General features: G+C 59.9%; 1 protein-coding gene across 2 annotated transcripts in view; it reads right to left on the bottom strand.

Moving 5' to 3' along the window:
- Positions 1-20,340, bottom strand: part of LOC119112444 (nucleolysin TIA-1) — a 58,929-nt gene extending 38,589 nt beyond the window's left edge. For both annotated transcript variants that reach the window (XM_037236631.1, XM_037236632.1), the window contains exons 1-2: positions 19,983-20,340; positions 81-168 (exon numbers count right to left, since the gene is read on the bottom strand). In XM_037236631.1, coding sequence (XP_037092526.1) covers positions 81-168; positions 19,983-20,121 — 227 coding nt within the window. In that variant the 5' untranslated portion in view covers positions 20,122-20,340. The remainder of the gene's footprint in view (positions 1-80; positions 169-19,982) is intronic.
- Between the last annotated feature and the right edge of the window lie 520 nt (positions 20,341-20,860).

The raw sequence follows: 20,860 nt of genomic DNA, 5'->3' as shown, positions 1-20,860 counted from the left end.
CGTTGTGCCGGGGGCGGCGTCGGGGGCCAGGACACGGCCGGCGCGGAGGAGGCTGGAGCGCACCCACGCACGGTACTCACGAGATCTCTCCGAACGGGGCGAACGCGTCCCGCAGAGTGTGGGTCTCAATCTCCGGACTGAGATCGCCGACGAATATGTGAAAGTGCTCTGCGGACGCAAGGAAACTCATGTTAGTTCTACGGGCTGTCACAGAGCATCCACAGACAACCAACACTGCAGAAACAGTCCATCCTGAATTACCGGCATCCGAATTCCCACCGTTAACTGTGCAATGTGGAACTAATGCACTGCGCCGGAAATAGAACATCAAATAATTCAAATGCCCGAGTCGGAGGCTGTCCCCAAAAGCAGTCGATAGCTGTGAACAGGAGCCGCCGCCGCCAGTACAATGGAACCACGGGCGAGCCCGGTGTCACAGCCGCGCGGGCAGCCTGTGCTACCAGCCGTGACCTTTGCCAGCGGCCACCTCTTTCCGGCGCCGACACCGACACGGCTATGCGCAAGCTCTTCATCGATTCCCTTTCCTGACTCATACAAAATACCGCCCGCACACAGTGCACACGTCTGCAGCAGAGCCTTCCGACCAGAAGGTACCACGTGGACAGCCCGCTGGCGACAGCGATGGGACATCGTATGAATGTGCTCTACACAACGCGCATTTCATTTGATACACAAATACATCTGGACAACACATACATCATAACTGAACGGAGCAGGCTGTTTAAATCAAGCTATCTTAATCCTTCAATCGTCGTAAACATCGTCAAGGGCGCCCTCAACCTACAGCGAGCCAGCGGCATTAGTAAAGTCAGGACGACATTGACCCCTGGGGAACTCGCTGTCGTTGACCCCTTCGGTATGTCATTGACCCCTTCGGCATCCATCCAGACACAATATGTCAACGTGAAAAACCAATCAAACGCAACCATGTACATATAACTGAAACAAAAACGAAAAACGTCGATGGTAAAAGGATTTATAAACAAAGTTTATATTCCATACATTTTGTTTAGACCGACCTTTCTTTATTTTCACAACACTTTTATCTTGGCCGGTGAGGATGGAAGCAATGCTGCAAACAACTGCGAAGAGCACAAACAAATCGAGCTGATAGAGTCGATGATGTATCGGGAATACGTCGCGCACGACGACAAAGCGAAATGCACTACTCCGACAGAGCACGAGAGAACTCCGGCAAAGTTGCCGTTCTCAACCGTCCAACTGCTCGCTGTGGGCTCCGGATACCCGTATTAGCATACCACTGGTAGGTATGTGACACACGACACCATAGCGCCGGCGGCCCGGGCCGAAGTTAGCGCTCGACACGTCCACACGCCCGCCCGAGTTGGCGTGCGACGCCAGCATACGCCGCTCCACTGAGCCGGCTCCCCGATAATCTCCGCGCGTCAAGACCGGGACGCCGAAAGTCATGAGCGTAGCGGCGGATCTATGCGAATTACCGGCGCGAACTGGAGCCAGCGCGTAGAAGAGCTCCGGCGACCCTCCACCCGCGCGTCTCTTGTCGCCCAGGTGTGGGACCAGCCGGACACACGTGCCCCGTGTGCCGCGGTGAGGGACCAGCGGGACACACATGTCACGGGTGCCGCGGCGTGGGACCAGCGGGACACACATGTCGCGGGTGCCGCGGCGTGGGACCAGCGGGACACGCATGTCCCGTGTGTCGCGGTGCAGGACCAGCCGGACGCACGCGTTGCACAGCTCATGACATGGCTCGGCCGCCGCCCTGCACGCCGCAGCCTATTCCGAGCGGTCGGCGGCCGAATACGCCGGTCAAACGAAGACAAATAACGGGCCGCGTCGGATAAGGCGCTTTAATCACAGCCCACAGGCGGTCGTCCTGGGGGAAATAAGCAGGCAGATCGGGCGGGCCGCGTGGGGCTTCCGACGGGCCATTACTAGCCGGGGGCGCGGCGCGCGGCGCGCGGCCCGCCGCTCCGGCGGCCGTCTACACCTCGCCGCCCGGCAAACTTCGGTCAACACGACGGAAGTAGCAAATGAGATCATTTTTCAGCGCTTCATTTGGAGAACAGGCGCGCAGGGCGGCCGACATCCCCGTGACGTCACGAGTCAATAGCGGCGCCGGTAAACAAAACGGGCGGCGGCCGGCGGCGTGCCGCTCCGACTGACACGGAGCCGGCGCGCGCGCCGCCGGCGCCCGGCCGACATTTAACACATCAGATATTTAGCAGGGCGGCGAGTGGGGACGACCCAAGGGGAGCCGGACGGTAACCAGCGACGTCCCTTCCGGCCGCAGGATGGTGCTGTGGCGCCCCGACGGCCTTCATTTGGCGCCGGCGCCCGATTGCATGCATTTTGGATGCGGCTGGACAAGCGCAATGAATAGTATATCGCGACAGATGGATACAATTAACACCCGGCTGCTCTTTGGCAGCCGCCGACAGGCAAAGAAAGCCGCCGGCGTATTGGCCGGCACGGACGCCAGATTCGAATGGGATGTGGCTGAAGAGCGGTATGAAAAATCTCGCGAGAATCGCTGAATAGCCTGACTTTACGAGCGAAGTCAGCGTGTGACACAAACTCTCGCGCCCAGATATATGTCTGAAGCCCAACACTGTCGGGGGCAGCGGGAATAAAGCCTGGCATTAGATGCACTCTCAGTCCCAGCCAAGGCTTAGCTGCAAAACTTTTGATTTGGCGAATGTGTTTCCGCTGAATTTGGGACATCGAGTCGGCCCATATCTCAAGCCCGCGCCACTGGAAGCCTAAGCGACAGTAAATACGGGTTAGAAGTGGACCGGGTGGCTGATCAGCAAGAGCGCACCGAAGGCCAATCTCTTCGTTGGACACCAAAAGAACACAAGGCTCTTGCCTGCAGTTGTTTCCTCCGGTCCGCCACAGCCAGCGCGATCGCCCACGTCCGCTGACGCGTGAACGAAGGCTCAGCTTGCCACCATTCCCACAAGCTGTCAAATACGATAGGCTCTTTCACAATGACGTGATACCGTTCTCTGAATCGTCGGCGACGTCACCCGGGTCGTCATAATTCGGCATAATTCAAGGCATTAACAGCCGACGTAACACGCCTCTTGTTATTGCTAGAAGAATCCTTTGGCATGACGTCTGTCGTGTCGTCCTATTCCAAGCCACGTCAGAAGGAGGAAGGCTCGAGGAAATGTACGATGAGACAAAGTTAGGTGACGCAGTGTGGGACGGTGGTCCAGTACAACTCACGGACGGCACTGAGGCGCACTCTCCGGACTGGGCTCGGCTCGGCTCGGCTCGGCTCGCCAGTCATGCGCCAGCCGTCGAAGTCCGTCAGCCGCACTAAGCGCGCGTCGCGGCCGGCCGCATATCAATTAGAGCCGACGGCGCTGGCGGAGCGGGGAGACGGCAGCCGGACTGCCGCCGGGCGGTCACCGGGCGGCCGCAGCTCACTGAATGCCGCGCACCAGGCGGCAGTGCGGCCAGCGGTCAAAGAGTCCTTTCTGAACCGCCGCAAACCCGGCACAAGTCGGCCGGATTGTGCCTCGGCCGGGGCAGCACTGTCCGTGGACAATGCTGCCCTTCACATACACACACGCGCGGGCGGGATTGTCCGTCTCCAGCCGGCTGTTCCGTCGCGGGCACGTGGGAGTCGGCGCGTCAGGGTGCCGCCCCGCCATTTGTCTGATTGCGACGCTGCAAACTTACGGGCCGATCTGGGACCAGCCGGCAACGGCACGTCTCCCCGGCTAGTCCATGCCCAGGCGTCGCCTATTGTGCGAGCGCCGCCCGAAAGCCGGACGCGGCTCAAGGGGACGCAGAATTCTCCGCCGCTGAATTGACCGAGCTGTCTTTCTATTAAATTCTTAAGCCAATGGAACTTCTATTGTGCTCTTCCAGCTACGTGAAGTTAATCTGAAACAATTCCAACAAAATGAAGAATAAATTAGATCAGGCCGGAGCGCACGCGCCAATCGCTCCCGCCACCGAGCACAATAACTTACGTGTGGACGCGGTAATCACGGCGACGCTGGCCAACGCTTGCCGGCGGCCGCGACCGGCCCCGTCTTCGTCGGCCCCCGCAGGGCCCTTCCGGCACTTGTTTAAGTTGGTCGAGAGCATCAAATTGGGACGGACGTATCGAGCAGGGGATCGGGCGGGCGCGTTAATCGGCCGGCCAGCATTAGGCCAGGGACCGGCAGACTCTGGCCGGTCCCCGCGCAGCCGCCCCGGACGTCTCTAATCCATTTACGCCCGGCCTCATTGAAGGCGTGCCGGCGGCATGGGTGCTCTTGCCGGGGAAAACTTGAGCATAATGGATGCGGCGCGGGCCCGTGTAACGAGCCGATGGGCCGATGTGTCCGGGCAGTTGTCGAGCGCGGCGGCAGCTGCGCTCGGCCAATCTGGCGCGGCCACGGGCTCGTCCGGACGCGCGGCCCGGTCGGCTGGAGCACCAGCGAGGTCGCACGAAGGACAGCGGCGGTGGCGGCGCAGACACGAATATTCCCCAGGCTCGTGCACCGGCCGCCGGCGCTGCGTCAAGTCGGTGGACAACATGGCGCCCTCCACATGGGAACGGCACATCGCGGGTACGCGACGCACGCATCGAATGAGTTACCCACTCAGAGACGGGGCAAGCAATTCAACAACTGTTTTGTGCAGGAGAATCAAGGAAGCGTTGCGCGAGCAAAAGAGGACCATGTACGCCCGTGGACGTGCTGTTAATATTCCCCAGGCGTGCCACGCCAGCGCGTGCGGTGCGGAAGCCGCGATTTCCAGCGATCGGACTGCTCATGGCATGGCCGTGACGATAGCTTAGCACGAACAATCTGACTCTTGACAAGTTCAATTTCAAAAGGATTTGCCCAAAATAAGTGAAGCATCCAAAGGATTTGCTCGGTTGTCCAGGCTCCGTGAAACGAACATGTATTCACACGGGCGGAAACAGCGATGCTATCAGGAATACGGGGGTGGGGGGAGGGGGCAGAGCATTATCGGTGCCCTCCTCTATGGTGGACATGTGATAATCGATTGACGTTTTCCTCATAAACATTTACCACTTGGATGCTGAGTTTTGATTAGGTTTGCCTGTATTTCGACTTCAAAGTTCTGTTAAGTGAAACGCCAACTTCTGGACTAATGAATCGAGAGCCATTACGAGTGGATAACACAACACACTGGTGCATAGGAAATAAGCACTCTAATTCGGTTAAAACTAAATTATACATCTTATCCGGTCAAACGCTCGCCACGACGCCTGGGTCAGCACAGCGGTACACGCCTGCGCTGCTCCACTGCACCGCGCGCACCCCTGTGCGACGGCACAGTCTACATTGAACCGAGCCGTCAAGCGCTCGGCAGCTGGCGCTAAAAACGCAGCACCTACTACGCGCCGGCCGAATCTGATCTTTTCACCGACGCAATGGTCAAAACAGGCACACTTCACCAGATAATGGCCGTCGTTCGGCCAGGGGCGGCGGCCCGGCCGCCTCGGCCCAGGTGCGGTGTGCGCCGGCGGAGCGGCCGGCCGCGATCGCCGGGGCCTGGCGCGCCGTCACTCGCTCTCGATACACCCCGTCGCCTCGGCCGCTATCGGCGGGCCGTATCGCGCCGGTGCGGCCCAGTGCGCGCGCCACCAGCCGCCGCCGCCGGCCCAGATAAGCCTCTTCGGCCGTCACTCTCATTATATCGCGGCCGAGCAGGTAATCTTTTGGGACGCGTCGGCCCGTCATTCCATCCGCCATGCTCAGGGCCGGCGCTGCGGCGGGCCGGCCGGGGCCGCTGGGGCCGCGCGGCGGGCCGGCAGAGCGGCTCGAGGCCGGCCGGCAGAGCGACCGAGCCGGCCCCGCGAACCGGGGCCGGGCCTGAGACACACGGGGGAGGCGGCTGCAGAGGAGGCAGGGGAGAAGGGAGAGAGAGGAGAGGTGCGCCGCCGGACGGCAATAGAACGCCACAGATGCGCGAGGAGAGGGAGGGGAGAGTACAGTGGCGGCGCTGAGGATCAAGAGGCTGAAGGCGATACCTACTCACCGCCCAGGAAGGATGATGCGGAATCGGGAAACCAGTCGGTCCAAGGTGACATCTCACAAGTTTCACGGGGTATGGGAGCGGTTCAACGGTAACATGGTGAACCAAAGGGCGCAAGGTCAAACTCTAAATGATCAATTCCAGCGAACCCTGTCGTTTACACATGCCTATAACCATTCAGCTCCAACTCAGGAATGTAATTACAGCCCACACTGCACCAGGCTAAATGTCCTCCTCGTTACACTGGATCCGGCCCTGCTCACATCATGAGCTTCGTGGACGCCTCCAGTGCCTGCTACCACCTCAAGCGACAAGGCCCGTCCTTTGCAAACACTAGTTTGTTCAATGACATCCAGGACGCGGGCAAGCTTAGCCAACATTCCGGAGTAAAAGAGGGTGGAGTGAGAGGGGGGGGGGGGCGATAGTGTAACGGTTGGGTCACATGAAGCTGCTCGTCTGGGAAACAGACGTACAGGTTCGATTTCCCGAGGTGGTCGCCCTTGCTGCCAGGGTGGGAGGCGGGCGACGCCACACAGCCTCAGCAGCTGAGTGCGTCGTAAAGCCTCAATGACGACGAGGTGTGGGACATCACATGTGCTCTTGTGCTAGGCATGCGTCAGTTCCGTCGAGATTTCACAAAAAGGCGACATTTGCCCTTCCCGGTCGATTGCTGACGCTTTTATAAGTTGGCCAGCACTTGGACCGCTTGATGATTTGTGGACGATGCCTTCGTGTACACCGTGCAGCTCCCGCCTTTATCTATTCTAGCTGCCGAGATTCAGTTCCCATCCAAAATTCCCATGGATTAGCTTCCAAACAAGCTGATCCATGGTTTGCACTCGAGGGCAAGTGATCGACTGCACACAAAGTTTCACACCTGCCACTGTGGACGTCTGTTATCCCCCTTGTCAACACGCACTGGCCTAGTGCCGCTGCAATCACAGCTCGCCGGAAGCTGGGACAACGAATATTTTTGGAACCGATATCTTCGCATCTCCACTGTTGATCGAATAGACAGGGCTATGCCTTCTCATGCAGAAAAATCGTGCTTGACCAAACGGCTACTGTGCAAGGGCTTTAAAATCGATCCGGCAAAACTTGTGAGGCATTGTGATTTTTGTAACCACAAGGTGCACCACCTGTGATCAATGACTGCAAACATATCGCATGGATGGGCGGACGGATGGGCCGGGCCAGGATGGCCGAGCCGAGCCTTTTCGCCATTCAAGCAAGCTTCACTCAAACTACAGCCTCGATGATAACGATGTGCACGGTACAAAACCCCAAACAATGCGAGACAAAGACCTTTGGTAATTCGTGCATGGGCATTGAAAAGACCTCTTTCATATGACTTTAGCAGGCGCACGCTCATTGCTGCACTATTAGAGCGTCGATCCGCAAATAGCACGGCTCGATAATTGGCTGGCCACGGGTCTGGTCGGGCCGGGCAATTTCAGTCGATCAAGTCGTTGAATTTGTGATGATTTACGTTTTTGGTGGCTGTGAACAATGCATCGTGCAAAGTGCAAGCAGCTTCCATGCGCTTCGACCGCAGTGAGCTAGATTATATGCCTGTATAACTCTCATGGCCCAGTCTTTCTCGGCTTACGGCTGCAGCGTACTACAGTTAAGACCGGTTTCGAAAAAGGTGACGGCGGCCGATTTCTAGACAACTACTGCCGCATCTGTGTGTCGGGATGTACTCTGAATACTTCGTGAAATGTAGTCATTCCATTCGCTTGCACTGTGCAGATGGCCTCAAATCTCGATCTGCTACGTCCACTTGGATGTGACATCAGCCCTTACGAACCCGCCAAAAAGAAGGCGGGTTCACGGTTTGCATTGGAGCGTGGGCGACTGGTTACACACATCGACCGACACTGTCACCAATGCAATTACCCGTTTTTTTTTTTACTTCGTCATACTCCGCCTTTGTTTTGTATATTTTTCGCACTTACCAAATTGCATTCTCTTCATGTTAATGGAAATGGAAAGGTGCGATCTCATCACCTTGCAAAAAAGCAGGAAAACCAAGTCTGACACAATTGTACGAACTCTAACATTCACCCGAAACATCTTTAAAAAGCCGCGTTTTTGTCCCTGAAATCTATATGAAGCAGCACTTGCAAAGAAATCCGATTTCAGACCGCATGCCGAACGGATGGAGCTACTCAAGTCATCAAAGTTTGCACCCTTCATGTAGACTCCCTTGGCGTGCAGTGCGGATCATGTTACATGCCTAACATGCCTTCGCTAAAAAAAAATGGCTGACAATGGACAAATCCAAGCCGCAACTCGCCGTTGCCTCAAAATACACGCGTCGGTAACGCGGAAACGCCTTGTTAATCTCAGCGCGGGATCCGACACCAAAAGCTCCCACAGTGAGAACGAATGAAATTCCTCGATCTTCCTTCGGTGCGCATACCTCATTTTCAAGCACAGCTTCCTGATGCTATATATAGTCAGGCATCAGCATACAGCCAGCCAAGATCTGGAAAAGCAACGTGTCCCTATCGAAATCAGACCGACACACGTCGGCTGGATTACAATGCAGCCAATTTCCGACCGGCGGTCGACACTTGGAAGAATTCACCGGCAATCTGTGATGAATAGTTTTGCGCCGCGACATGCTATTGGCCGAGGGGCCGCCGATGCCCGTCAACACGCCGACGCTCTTTGAGCCGAGCAGCGAGGTCCGCGAGGTGAGCGACCACTCACCGGTGGTCACGTGACACCGGGACCCAGTCAGCGCGCATCGGCTGGTCGGCGCTGTCGGACGAACCCGGCAATGGTGGTTAAGGCCCACCTTCCAAGACAAGCAGGCACACTTGCACCATGATCACGAAATGGAACTAATTCAGGTCCTATAAAAGCGGGCAAATCCCCGGAAAGGGCAGAAACCGGGGGTGTACAATATTGACGAGAAAGTCAGCCAAATCCGAGGAGAAATCTCATAATGGACCATTTTTGGGCTACGTTGCATCGATGTTCGCTGTCGGCACAACATCCCTGCCCCTTTTCCCTTTACGACACTACGTCCCGGCAAAAAAAAAGCGTGACATCCGGGCAGGAACAAACATCTGGTGTGCGGCGAAGACCCCGTGACTGGTCTTCCGCGTGTTACGGTCGCCTTGGAACTCAGCCTAGGCGTATCAGGGCCAGCATCGTGACATGCCCTCGAAACGGCCGCCTTCGTGAACCGTGCTCCCGCGGCTCGGCTTGTGCGTGTCACGGTCGTCCCGCGACTCGCCTCGTGCGTGTCCAGACCGTCCCGTAACCGCCTCGTGCGTGTCACGGTCGTCCCGCGACTCGCCTCGTGTGTGTCACGGCCGTCTCGCGACTCGTCTCGTGTGCGTCACGTACGTCTCGCGACTCTCCTCGTGCGTGTCACGGTCGTTCCGCGACTCGCCTCGTGCGTGTCACGGTCGTTCCGCGACTCGCCTCGTGCGTGTCAGGGCCGTCTCGCGACTCGCCTCGTGCGTGTCAGGGCCGTCTCGCGACTCGCCTCGTGTGTGTCACGTACGTCTCGCGACACCCCTCGTGCGTGTCACGGCCATCTCGCGCCTCTCCTGGTACGTGTTACGGCTGTCCCGTGACTCGCCTCGTGCGTGTCACGGCCGTCTCGCGACTCGCCTCGTACGTGTCACGGCCGTCTCGCGACTCGCCTCGTGCGTGTCACGGCCACCTCGCGACTCTCATGGTACGTGTTAGGGCCGTCTCGCGACTCGCCTCGTGCGTGTCATGACCGTCCCGCGACTCGCCTCGTGCGTGTCACGGCGGTCGCGCGACTACCGCCAGCGAACAGAGCAGGACGACGTGTTGACCGACGCCCGGTGCGAATAAATCAGAGGGGTCGGCGACAGCCGCCGCATGATCTAGCGTCTCCTCGGACGGTCGTGCTGATTTACCGCGGCGGGAGGGGCCGGCGGGGCGCCGCGGCACGCGAGGCCGACAGGGCGTCATCAACTCGCCGGCGGGTCACGGGCGGCCGGCGGCGACCGGAGGCAGCCCCCGCGATTAACGCACACACCTGGTCGGCCACGGCAGCCGGCCACGCGCCCCAGCCCGATGCAGTATTCACAAGCCGCCGAGCCAAATGATCGCTAGAAAAAGGTGGGGCCCGTCTATTGATCGCGTCGGCGCGCGGTGTCCCTGTGGGTCTCATCAGCGCCGCTCCCATAGCGCCCGTGCCGGCTCCGGGGGCGCGCCGACGCCCGCTCAATAGCCGTGGACAGGGACGGGCCCGCCCGGTTGCCGACACGCACCGACTCCCCGGCCAGCCGCCGGCGGCGCGGCCCCAAACGCCGCCAGCCGCGGCGGCGCCCGACCGCTGTCAGCGCTCGGCGACAAGCGGTGCATGTCAGAACGGGCGCGCCGCCGGCCTGCCAAACGCCCGGCCTCGGCCATTGTGGCGCCTTTTTACTGCCGCCGCTGCGGCGACGCATTTTACAACAATGCCAGAGCAACGTGACCTTTCGCGGCGGAACGAGGCAGAGCCGCCGCCGGCGTACAGCCCGCGACTCTGCCTCGGGCGCGCCGGCAGCGCAGCCAGACGCTGGCTGCTTCAAAGCCGGCAATTTCCTGCACCTCGCCGGTATTGTGGGCCGATGCTTGCGCCGGTCGATACGGCTCTAGGTGAGTTGGACCGGACGGGGGTGCCGGGCACGGCGCGTCCGCACGCGGCCGGCCCCGGCCGTACGTGCTCGGCCCGCCGGTAAACGGGCCCCTAAATCAGCCCGACTACCTGCCGGCCGGACGAGATACGACGGCCGGCGGCGCCGGCGCCGTCCATACCCGGCCCGAACGGGGGCCGGCTGTCGGCCAGAGGCGCTAATCGGGCCCGGTCACGGGCCGGGCGCGGCGAGGCACGGCCCGCGGTCGCACGGGTCACCGCCGGGATCGACGCTTACGGCCCGGAAGCGGGGATGAGCGGCCGCCGGCCGACCACGCACAACCGGAAACACCGCCCGATACGCGGCGCTAGTGGTGCAAATAACGGGCAGTGCCGAACAAAGGGGCGTTTAGGCGGTGATGGCTCATGTGGAAGACAAAATACGCGACTGCGGCGTTTGTTTACTTGCGCTTTTCGCTTACGTGTTCTCGTAAAATCACACAAACACTTTCCAATTGTCCGTGGCCGGATCAAGAGCAGCGAAGAGCTGCTTCGGAGCCGCTCTCACACCGAGGCAGGCACAAGCCGCCGGCAGAGGGAGGATGACACACCGAGAGACGGCACTGGGACAGATGGTGAGGATAGACATGATGAGAGGAAGAGGACAAAGAGAGAACGAGCAAGCAGAGGAGGCCGTTTGACAGCTCTGAGAGTCCACACCGAGGAAGGGGCCATGATTCATAGGCATCAGTCGATGAGTTTATTTCGCTTAGCTTGTCCGGCCCTTCCAGTTGATGCAACCGCTGTTCGGCACAGAAGTCGTAAAGAACGCCAAGAGCCGACAAATCTAATTATTTGGATAGAGGAGGCGATCATCACAGATGCATAGTAGTGGTCACAGGAACAGAGCCACTAAGACGGAACAAAGAATTACAGATACATACATACAGAGACGATACAGATTCAAATGCTGCTAACGAGTACGCGCACCGACCCGAAACGCACCGTGCTGAGCGGGTTGGGAAAACACATAGAAAGCACCCATGAACAGTGCCGTTCGCAAACAATGCTACGCCCAAAGTTGGGTATGCTGACGTCACTTGTCTGAACCACTCCTGGTCCGAAGACACCGCACCGGGAAGGTTTGCGGACGCTTCCTGCCTGCTCCGGCTGCATCGGCAGCCGACGCCTGCCCTGAGCTGGGCCTGCGAACCCTGTCCGCACGCCCGCGCAGTGTCGATGACTACTGCCTGTGAGCCCTCAGCTGACACTGAGGACGCTGTCTGGCCGGGCCGTGTCCACAGTCGTCGTCTGTCTGCCCCACTAGGGCCGCGGACGCCGCCTGTCGCCGTCTCCCGCTGACCCGGGCCATATCTCGGCACGCTCGGCTGGCGAGGCGGTTAGGCGGCGGAAGGGGGCCATGCCCGTCGGACGGCCGCTGAAATTTGTAGCCGGCCGGCCGACACGGCCCATGGCGCTGCGGCCGGCGACAGAACACCAGCCGAGGTCCGGCCGCGGCCGCAGACGGATCGCGGGCACCGAGGCCGCGCCGCAGACGAGCCGCGACCGCTGACGAGCCACGCCCGCCGCCGGCACAGGCGCAGAGGTCACGGTCGGGTCGAGCCACGCCCCGAGGACGGGGCCTGGACACGGGCCGGGGTCCGACCACACCAAACCCTCGGTCGGGCCCGGCGCAGCCCCACAGTCGAGAGCAGGGGAACAGCCGCGGAGCCGGGCCTCTGGGTCGATTCCAGACGGACGCCGCACAAACGGGCCGTGACGCCCGAGCGACCGGCCGCCCCCCCCCCCCCCCCTCCCCGAGACGGCCGGCGAGAGGCGGCGGCAATCGGGTGCCCAGCTTTATCGGCACTGCGCGGGGCGACGGGCGGCCGTCGGCCCGCCACTCACCGGCGACCGGCTGCGCGCGGTCCGCGGCCGGCGCTGCCTGCACGGCCGTCCCCCCGCCGAGTTGTCACACAGGCCACGTAGTGCGGGAACACGTGGGCTCAGCCCCATCAGGAGTCAGCAGCGCGACCGCGCATCAATGCGACATCGGCCGCGTACAGTGATGGCAACGCATTAAAAATCATGCCAGGAGCACCCTCGTGGCCGGTCGATCGGCCCATGATAACGGAGCCATATCCGAACAATACGCTCATAAATTGGCCGCGCTGGAGAGCATAAATTATCGCCAAGCGCCACTGGCAATGGCAAGAAAATCTGATTGCCAATTGACGATATATGGCTTCCGGCAAATTTATAATTAAAACTTTTAAAATGCCTTTGTGATTGTATTTTACGGCAGACTTCTGTTCCTAATATCCCGTCGAATGGTGGCGGAGCGTATATGAGCTATTGGAAATGAGTGCGAGTGACCAAGCGGCGGGCGGCCGGGGCGATAACGGCTCCAGTCGGAAACGGCACGGAGGACCATGCTAATATAGCGCCAGCCCAGATGTACCACATGAAACACCAAATGGGTGAAAAGTGATCAAAATGAGATGGAACACTTTAAAGAATGATGAGGGAGAACGAGAACTGAAAGAAAAGAAGAGTGAGGTCACAAAAAAGCCAGAGGAAGCAGCACGGGAAACGGGAGCAGCGATGATGGGCTACGAAGAGAGAAAGAAATAGAAGAGGGGAAGATGGTGAGAGAAGAGGAGGGAGTGCGAGGAAAAATACAGACCGGACGACAGGGGGATATGTAGAGAAAAGAGAGGAGAGAGGTGACCAGAGCGTGAGAGAAGGTAAAGGGACAGAGGGGGGAGGGCAGAGAAAAGGGAGAGGAGAGGGGAGCGCCGGCGTGCTGACCGGCTGCGTCGAACGGGATCCAATCAAAGAATGATAAGAAGCCAAAGCGTCGGCTGAGCCCCAGGGCCGCAGATATACGGCACCGAATTACGGACGGTCCGCACGGGCTGGGGGCCAAGCCCCGCACCCATTCGGCTCAAATGAAACGCGCTATTTTGATGCGGACGCCGACCACCGATAAAAACACACGGCGGCGCGCCGGCATCCGCGGCGCCGCGTCGTCACTGCGAGCCAGCCCCCGCGCAGGCACGTCCGCCCATTTTTCATCCGGCTCGGAAAAAAACAATTTGCTGAGCGGGCGCTGTACATGGTAGCTAATATGCTTGGGGAAGTGGGGCGGCTGTGCAAATGAAGCAGCGGCCGCCAGTCCGGTTTAAGCGAAAGCGCTAGCGGCGCTGATCACTCAATGGCGAGACATAGCGGCCAATGGGCGCGCATAAACACAACACTACGTCACCATTAGGGGAACGGCGACGACGCGGCACGCAGGCGTCGCTGCCCCCGCCGCCGCCAGATAATGCTGTTAGCGGGTCGGCCGAATGACCCGGCGAGCAGCAGTGGCCCCCGCGGGAGCTGTCCGGCCCGGCTAAACAGCCATCAACTTGTAATGGCGAGATGAACTGCTTAAAAGGCGACCGGGCGGCCGGCGGCACGCTCGGCGGCCCGGCCGGGCGCGGCTGGCGGCCGCTCCACGGCGGTCGGTCTCGGACGCGGCGCACCCCAGCCCGCACCGGGGCGGGGCTCATGCGTCAGCTTGGGGCACGTCCAGCCCTGCCTCGCAGTGAAGCCGCCGCCGCCGGTCGCGCCGGGATGGAACGCCCGCCGCGGGCTGCCCTCGACGGAGATACCGCACACAACGGCCATCGACGACTGAATGATGCGCGGCGTTGCAACGCCGCCGCCAGTATCCTGCCCTCCGCGGCCGAGGAGTATCGCTGTTAGGCCCGCCGTCGTTTCGAGGCTTTCACACGAAACGTCGCGCCCCGTCAAATAGCAAATGTAACGGAACGCCGTGAACGGGATCGGCGGGACAGCCTAATTTACGGCGTTGTCTGGTTCCGGCGGACCAGACAGTGGCCGTTCTGGCCGGCGTCTGGGGGCCGGGCGCGGCCTAGCTCGGCCCGGCTGGGGTGGGGTGACCGCCGCCGGAGCATGTCATCGCGTGAGCGGGGGCGGCCGAGTGGAGCTGGCTTCACTGCACGTCCCAAGGACACCGGACCTGGCACCGAGGCTAGCTCGCGCGCGCTGCTCCACCCAGCAGCGGCAGGCAAGCGGCACGGGCTGGTCAGCAGTGTCTCAACACCACAGCTGTTCTGGCAGCCGTTCACAAATGGTCCTCAATAGTAGTTAAACAGCAAAACTTCAACTGAAACCACGTCATCTGATCATCATCGGCATGACGACGGCAGCAAGTCTTATGTCATCTACCGCATACTTTTTTCGAGAGCCAATAACGGTGCTTGACCTCCCCCCAACACGTGCACACAGCGAGGATAGCGCTGCCTTCACAGGGGTCGGCAAAATAACCGGGCGGACCCGGAAAAGACTGACATCGATCACTGATGCCAACCGGAGGCAGTCAAGGGCATGGTGCATTAGATAATGAAACGTAAACTTTTAACAGCATGCTGTAACATTAACGCTGAAAATTTTGACTGTTACGGCGTGCTCAGTCTGACAGCATCATGAATTAATTCGCGCCGACTCTGTATTCCACACGTTCAAAGTTTAGTTCAAGACCCTCTCCAGAAAGATACGTATGTTACCAAGGCACTAAGTGACAGATTGGGAAGTTCCCTGCACGGAATAATAAACAATACAATGAAGAGGAAAGTTGTACCATTCTGCAGAACAACTCAGCCTACTCACCTGAATAATTCCACTTAGTGCCAAAGTAGCGCTCCTGAATAATGTTACAAGCCCCCATGGTTCCGCTCAGCATAGGCCCCTACACAGAAACGCAAGGACATCGCCGGCCTTCGACGCCAAGGAGCGCTAGGCCATGCTTGGGAAGGGGGGGGGGGGGCACAAACCTGCACCCAGGGGAAGGGTCGGGACTGCTCGCTCTAGGCTAAACAATTTAATCCACCGGCTCGTCGATGGCGGCAGGAAACGACACAAGGCCCGTTTGGATAACCTTTGCCTCCCCTGGGCGGTGTTCATGACTTAACACGCCCTGGTCGCCAAGATACTAACTTATTGGCCAGAAATTGGGGAACAAGTAACGGTGCCTGACACCAAAAAGTGCATCTCCATTCAAAATTGACAACCAACGTCGGTTTATGCAATACTTATTAGCCTGAAATTTGTGTCATGCTACTGCACTTTACTTCAGAGAAATATCTTACGCTCCAGAGCAACGTCACCGAGTCACGCACGGGTGAGGAGCCTCGAAATGCAACATCTTTGCGTGATGCCACCTTGCAGTTGATTTGCTAACTTATGATATTTAATATTCACGAGACGGCTCCAACTGCTGACGGCCATTGGATTTGTTACCGGGAGCTGAGTAACTTTGCCGCGCTCCGTGCAGTTCGGAGTGTCGGTCACGATGTGCTCAGACGCAGGCGAGTGTCCGGCAAGCACGGGAGGCTGGCCACAGTCACAGACTGCTCGCTCAGGCGCAGGCGAGTGTCCGGCAAGCACGGGAGGCCGGCCACAGTCACAGACTGCTTGCTCAGGCGCAGGCGAGTGTCTAGCAAGCACGGGAAGCCGGCCACAGTCACAGACTGCTTGCTCAGGCGCAGGCGAGTGTCTAGCAAGCACGGGAGACTGGCCACAGTCACAGACTGCTTGCTCAGGCGCAGGCGAGTGTCTAGCAAGCACGGGAGGCTGGCCACAGTCACAGACTGCCTGCTCAGGCGCATGCGAGTGTCTAGCAAGCACGGGAGGCTGGCCACAGTCACAGACTGCTCGCTTAGGCGCAGGCGAGTGTCTAGCAAGCACGGGAAGCCGGCCACAGTCACAGACTGCTCGCTCAGGCGCAGGCGAGTGTCTAGCAAGCACGGGAAGCCGGCCAGTCACAGACTGCACGGGGCATCTATCAGCAACGGGCGCCACGGGTACAGGCACCTTCCAGTAATCGGACACACCGCACTTAAGGCGTTCCACGGAAATCAAGATTTCAATGAAAGGAACACCAAAGCACCCCTCCCCCCCCCCCTCCACCGCCCAACCTAGTCATCAGCCGCTGGCGCCACCCATTTACAGCTTGCACACCCGACAACTGTGCAAACCAAACACCGGCCGGCAGCGTAACAAAATACCAGTGACACCAACGTTTAATTCGCCGCAAATCGCACCTGATCACGCGCTGACAACACTAACCGTGACCAGGCGTGGAGCTATCAACCCCGGGTCTCGAACGAACAGGAACTCCTATAAATCGCTCCTGGCCACTTGTGATATAATTTTTTTTGTTTCGAGAAGAGATGTCGGCCTCTTCTATTTGGGGAGAAATGAGAATGCTTACCACACAGTGGTAGAATACACATATAGCTAAACAAAAAGCATAACAGCCAAAGAACCTCCGCTCAATTTTCCTAATCGGTTCACCGGCCTCGAGTGTCTTTTCGAACTTCAAGCGCACTTTGCTACTCCTTTGATAGTTCGAGCACTCTGTGATAGCAAAATAAATTGCTTCCATCTCCACTCGCCCGATTTAAGGCCTGAGTAATATTTGTGATGTTTCTCTTACAAAAGTGGTCCAGTGCTTCTGGCTCTCAGCAGTGAAACGCCATAAATTGTGCCTTTAGCATCGGGACTGCTACTGAAAAAGTCATCACCAGGCACACGTGCAACGTCCGGAACCATCGGCAAACGCGGGAAAGGCGATTGGCTTCCCGGCTTTTGAATGAGGTTGACAGCAAGGTGTCCCATTGACAGACAGCATCTAACTCTTCAGAGCGCGCTTCAGTCCACCAGCCTAACTACGATATGACACCGAACGTTGATGCAACCGTTGCAGTCATTAGAAGCATCAGACGTGGAACGAATCGCTACAGCCGTGCAGTTTCCTATCGGAGCCGAGCTTGCTGTCAAGCCCTTCGTCCTTTCCGACAATTGTTGCAGCTTGGGCTCGATCACATCGCATTTAAAAAGCTAACAGCAGGCCCCGCCCGACTTTTGAGAACGTGTCAGACGAAAATCGGACAGCAAACAACGAGTTACCCCACAAACCACAATGCAGGGCTTTCGACTTGAGTTGAAGCGAGGCTACAGTGCCGCATGGACCGCGGTCACGGCGAGGGCGCCCCCGACGGCTCGGAGCGCCGGCTCGACCACGGCCGGTCATACACCGGTCACGGTCGGAGGAGATCTCGACGACGGTCGGTCGTACACCGGTCACGGTCGGCGGGAGGCTCGACCACGGCCGGTCATGCGCCGTTCCGGAGGGCTCGACCAGGGCGGGCATGGGTGACCAGCGCGCCGCAGTCAGCGCCAGCGTCCCTGCCGCCTGACTCATGAGGCACGCCGGCGGTGACCGGACGGCTGCCGACCCTCCGCCGCTCGGAGTCGAAGGGGCCAGAGGTGCCACGCCGCGCAGGGGCGGAGTGGCGGAGAGTCGGAGAGGCGGAGCGGCGGAGTGCCGGCGGCAGCGGCACGCGGCGCGCCGGCGGCCGGCGCATCACAAACAGAGCCGCTGCCGCCCGGCGCAATTACGCCTCTGGCAGCCGGTGAAATAGTCGAATTAGTATCGCGCCGCTCCAACCGGGAAAACATGGCCTGTCTGCGCCGACCGCAGCGCGCGGAAACACGCCGCGTCATCCGACGACAGAGCTGGTGCGCCGCGAACGCGCCGGGCGTGATGTATGGGCCGCTCGGAATTCTTCAGAAGGCGCCAGCCGTCCGCGGGGAGGCCGGCTCCTGTCAGCCTCTCGGCAAACGGAACAGTAACGCCCGAGGGTATAATTCTGCATGATACTGACACCGTAAGTTACCCGGACTGTGAGCCAAATAATTCCTATGCAGCGCGGGACTCTGCATGGCAGCACAGAGCTTGGTCAATACTCGGCGCGGCCCGTCCGCACGTCCGCGCGTCACAGATCCACCGGAGTCACCGCTGAAACTGCGCCAGGGGGGAGGCCCGCAGGCGGCGCGACGCCTCACGCAGGGCGCAAGGGAGGGGTTCTGCTACGGCTGCCGGCCGGCGTCCGCAGCGGGGAGACTCTGAGGGCCGGCCGACTGCAGTCGATCGGGGCAGAGGGCGGTCACTATCGCCCTCAACAGACCGCCACCGACCCACGAGGGAGGGAGGCAGAGAGGTTGCAGAAAGACGAAGAAATCAAATATCAGTCACCGGCTCTATTATCTGTTGGCTGACTTCCGAAAAGGCGATAATCGCCACCTGCTTTTCTTTGTGGCTGGCGACCTCCGCAGAGGCAATGATGAGTTGATCACGCAACGGCGGACGGTGACATGTGGTGCCGGGCTCGATGACAGAGTAACAGCTAAGCCTTACATCAATGGCGACAGCGTGGATCTAAGGCTTACCAGAGAGACGATCTTTCTGATTGTTTCCTGAGACCGCCGCGACACAGCCGGATCGGAGCCACAGAGCCATCCGCTGTCACCAGCAAACCACCCCAGTGCGAGAGCATCCTCTGGTGACTTCCCGGCTTTCTCCATCGCCATTGAAAAAATTGGGCGCAAAGGACGTGAAGCACGCCGGTCGCTCGGTGCCGAGAGCTCGACTCTGACCGGGCCGACGTAGGCCGACGTACCACTGCCAGCAGGAGCCCAATCCGGCCGGGGAGAGGACAGGGAGCGCGCTGAGCCTATCGAACCCGCTTCGGCAGGTGCTGTCCGCTCGGAGCGGTGCGCGTCCTCGAGCGCACGCCATCACGGCCGCGTCGCATGATCAGCCTGGGAGTGGCCACATTGGATCGGGTCGTGCTGTACCCGCCCGCTGTGAGTTTGTCTGTCCGCCCAAGGAGTGGAGAGTGGAAGACGAATAATGCTGCCTTGCGTGCCTCTCAAGCGCACCCTAGCAGCAAACTTTACCCAGCGCAGACGAACCTGACACAATAACCTTTTTTACGCAAGCCAACTGTATCGCTACACCCAACTGGTATGCAGCGCAATACCTTCAATAGGCACAACAGCAGCAGCAGACTTAAGCGTCAGTAAAAAAACGTAGGAGCACTGATATTTTGGGAAAAACACATGCATCATCCGCCCTTCTGGGCGTGGGGAGTATGTTCGTAGCTGCGCAATAAAAAATAATGATCACGAGTGCTTTCCCGTCCTTTTTAACAAGCAATTTTAGGTCGCCTATGAACCATTGCTGAGTCAGCACGACATCTGAACTACCTCGCAGTACTTATCGGCTTGTGAGTGCCCGGAGCTGCACGGCGGAATTCGAGCGCCGAAGAGCACACGCCAGTGCCAAGCTGATCGGCTGCCAGCCGTCCGTAGCGACCCGGCCGCTCGCTCGCCGCCGGCTCGAGGCACGCTCCGTGGTGAGTGGGGCGCGGAGTAGCTAGCACGAGAGCCACCGAGCCGGCCGGCGCCCCGCGCGCCGCTCCCCCGCCGGCCGACCGCCTACCTGACTTATTGGAGGAGCAGCTCTTCAGCTGCGGCGAGCTCTCCATTTTGTGCTGGGCCACGGCGATGGGCGCCGGGTTGGCCATGGTGGTGATGGTCGGCGCGCCGGGCATCATCAGCGTCGGCATGGCGGCGAGCATGGCCGTCAGGTGCTGGCGCTCCAGGCTGGCCCGCACGTACGGGTCCGAGTCGAGCTTGGCGGCGGCGAACTGGCCGCCCTGCTTGCCGAACACGACGTGGAAGGGGGCGTGGGCCTCCAGCTTGGCGGGCGGGCGGGTGCGGCGGCGGCAGAGACGACCGACGGGGCACAGTCACATGCGCGGCCCGGACTGGCAGGTCGGTCGTGCGCCCCTCGGCACCTTCGGAGACGCACTGCCGGAGCGCCAGCCGACGTGGCGCCCCGCACACCGCCGCGCCGCGCCACCGACGCCGACTCGTGCGCAATGCCCGCACGGCCGGTGTAACGTCCAAAATCGATGGTCAACTGGAAGTAGCTTCGCGCCGCCTCCTCCGGCTGGACAGGGCGCGTTGACAGAGCGTCCCCGGGTGCGCCGGTAATGACTGTCATTGGCGCGGCGACAGCGGCTATCGGTCTGCCATCGGGACGCGTCGCCGCCGACGATCGGAGGCGGTTACGCCGCACACCTGACGACGTCCACGCGTCGCTGCCCGCCCCGTCTGCCCGCGCCGGAGCCGGACCGTCGCCGCCAAAGCCGCGATGGCACCGGCCTTCGCCGCGTAATGCGAAACAAAAACTAGGCTTTAACCGTGGAAGCGCGTGTGCCAGAGAGTGAGGAGCGATCCATTACGAATGAAAGCGAACCGTGCGGAAGACGGATGGCGCTGTAACAGCCGACGAAAGGAAAACGGAGCGCCAAG

The sequence above is a fragment of the Pollicipes pollicipes genome, unplaced genomic scaffold, assembly GCF_011947565.3.
Source record: "Pollicipes pollicipes isolate AB1234 unplaced genomic scaffold, Ppol_2.1 Scaffold_7261;HRSCAF=8764_pilon_pilon_pilon, whole genome shotgun sequence".
NCBI classification, from domain to species: Eukaryota; Metazoa; Arthropoda; class Thecostraca; order Pollicipedomorpha; family Pollicipedidae; genus Pollicipes; species Pollicipes pollicipes.
The sequence above is the reverse complement of the archived record's forward strand: the minus strand, read 5'-3'. Positions and strand labels throughout refer to the sequence as shown.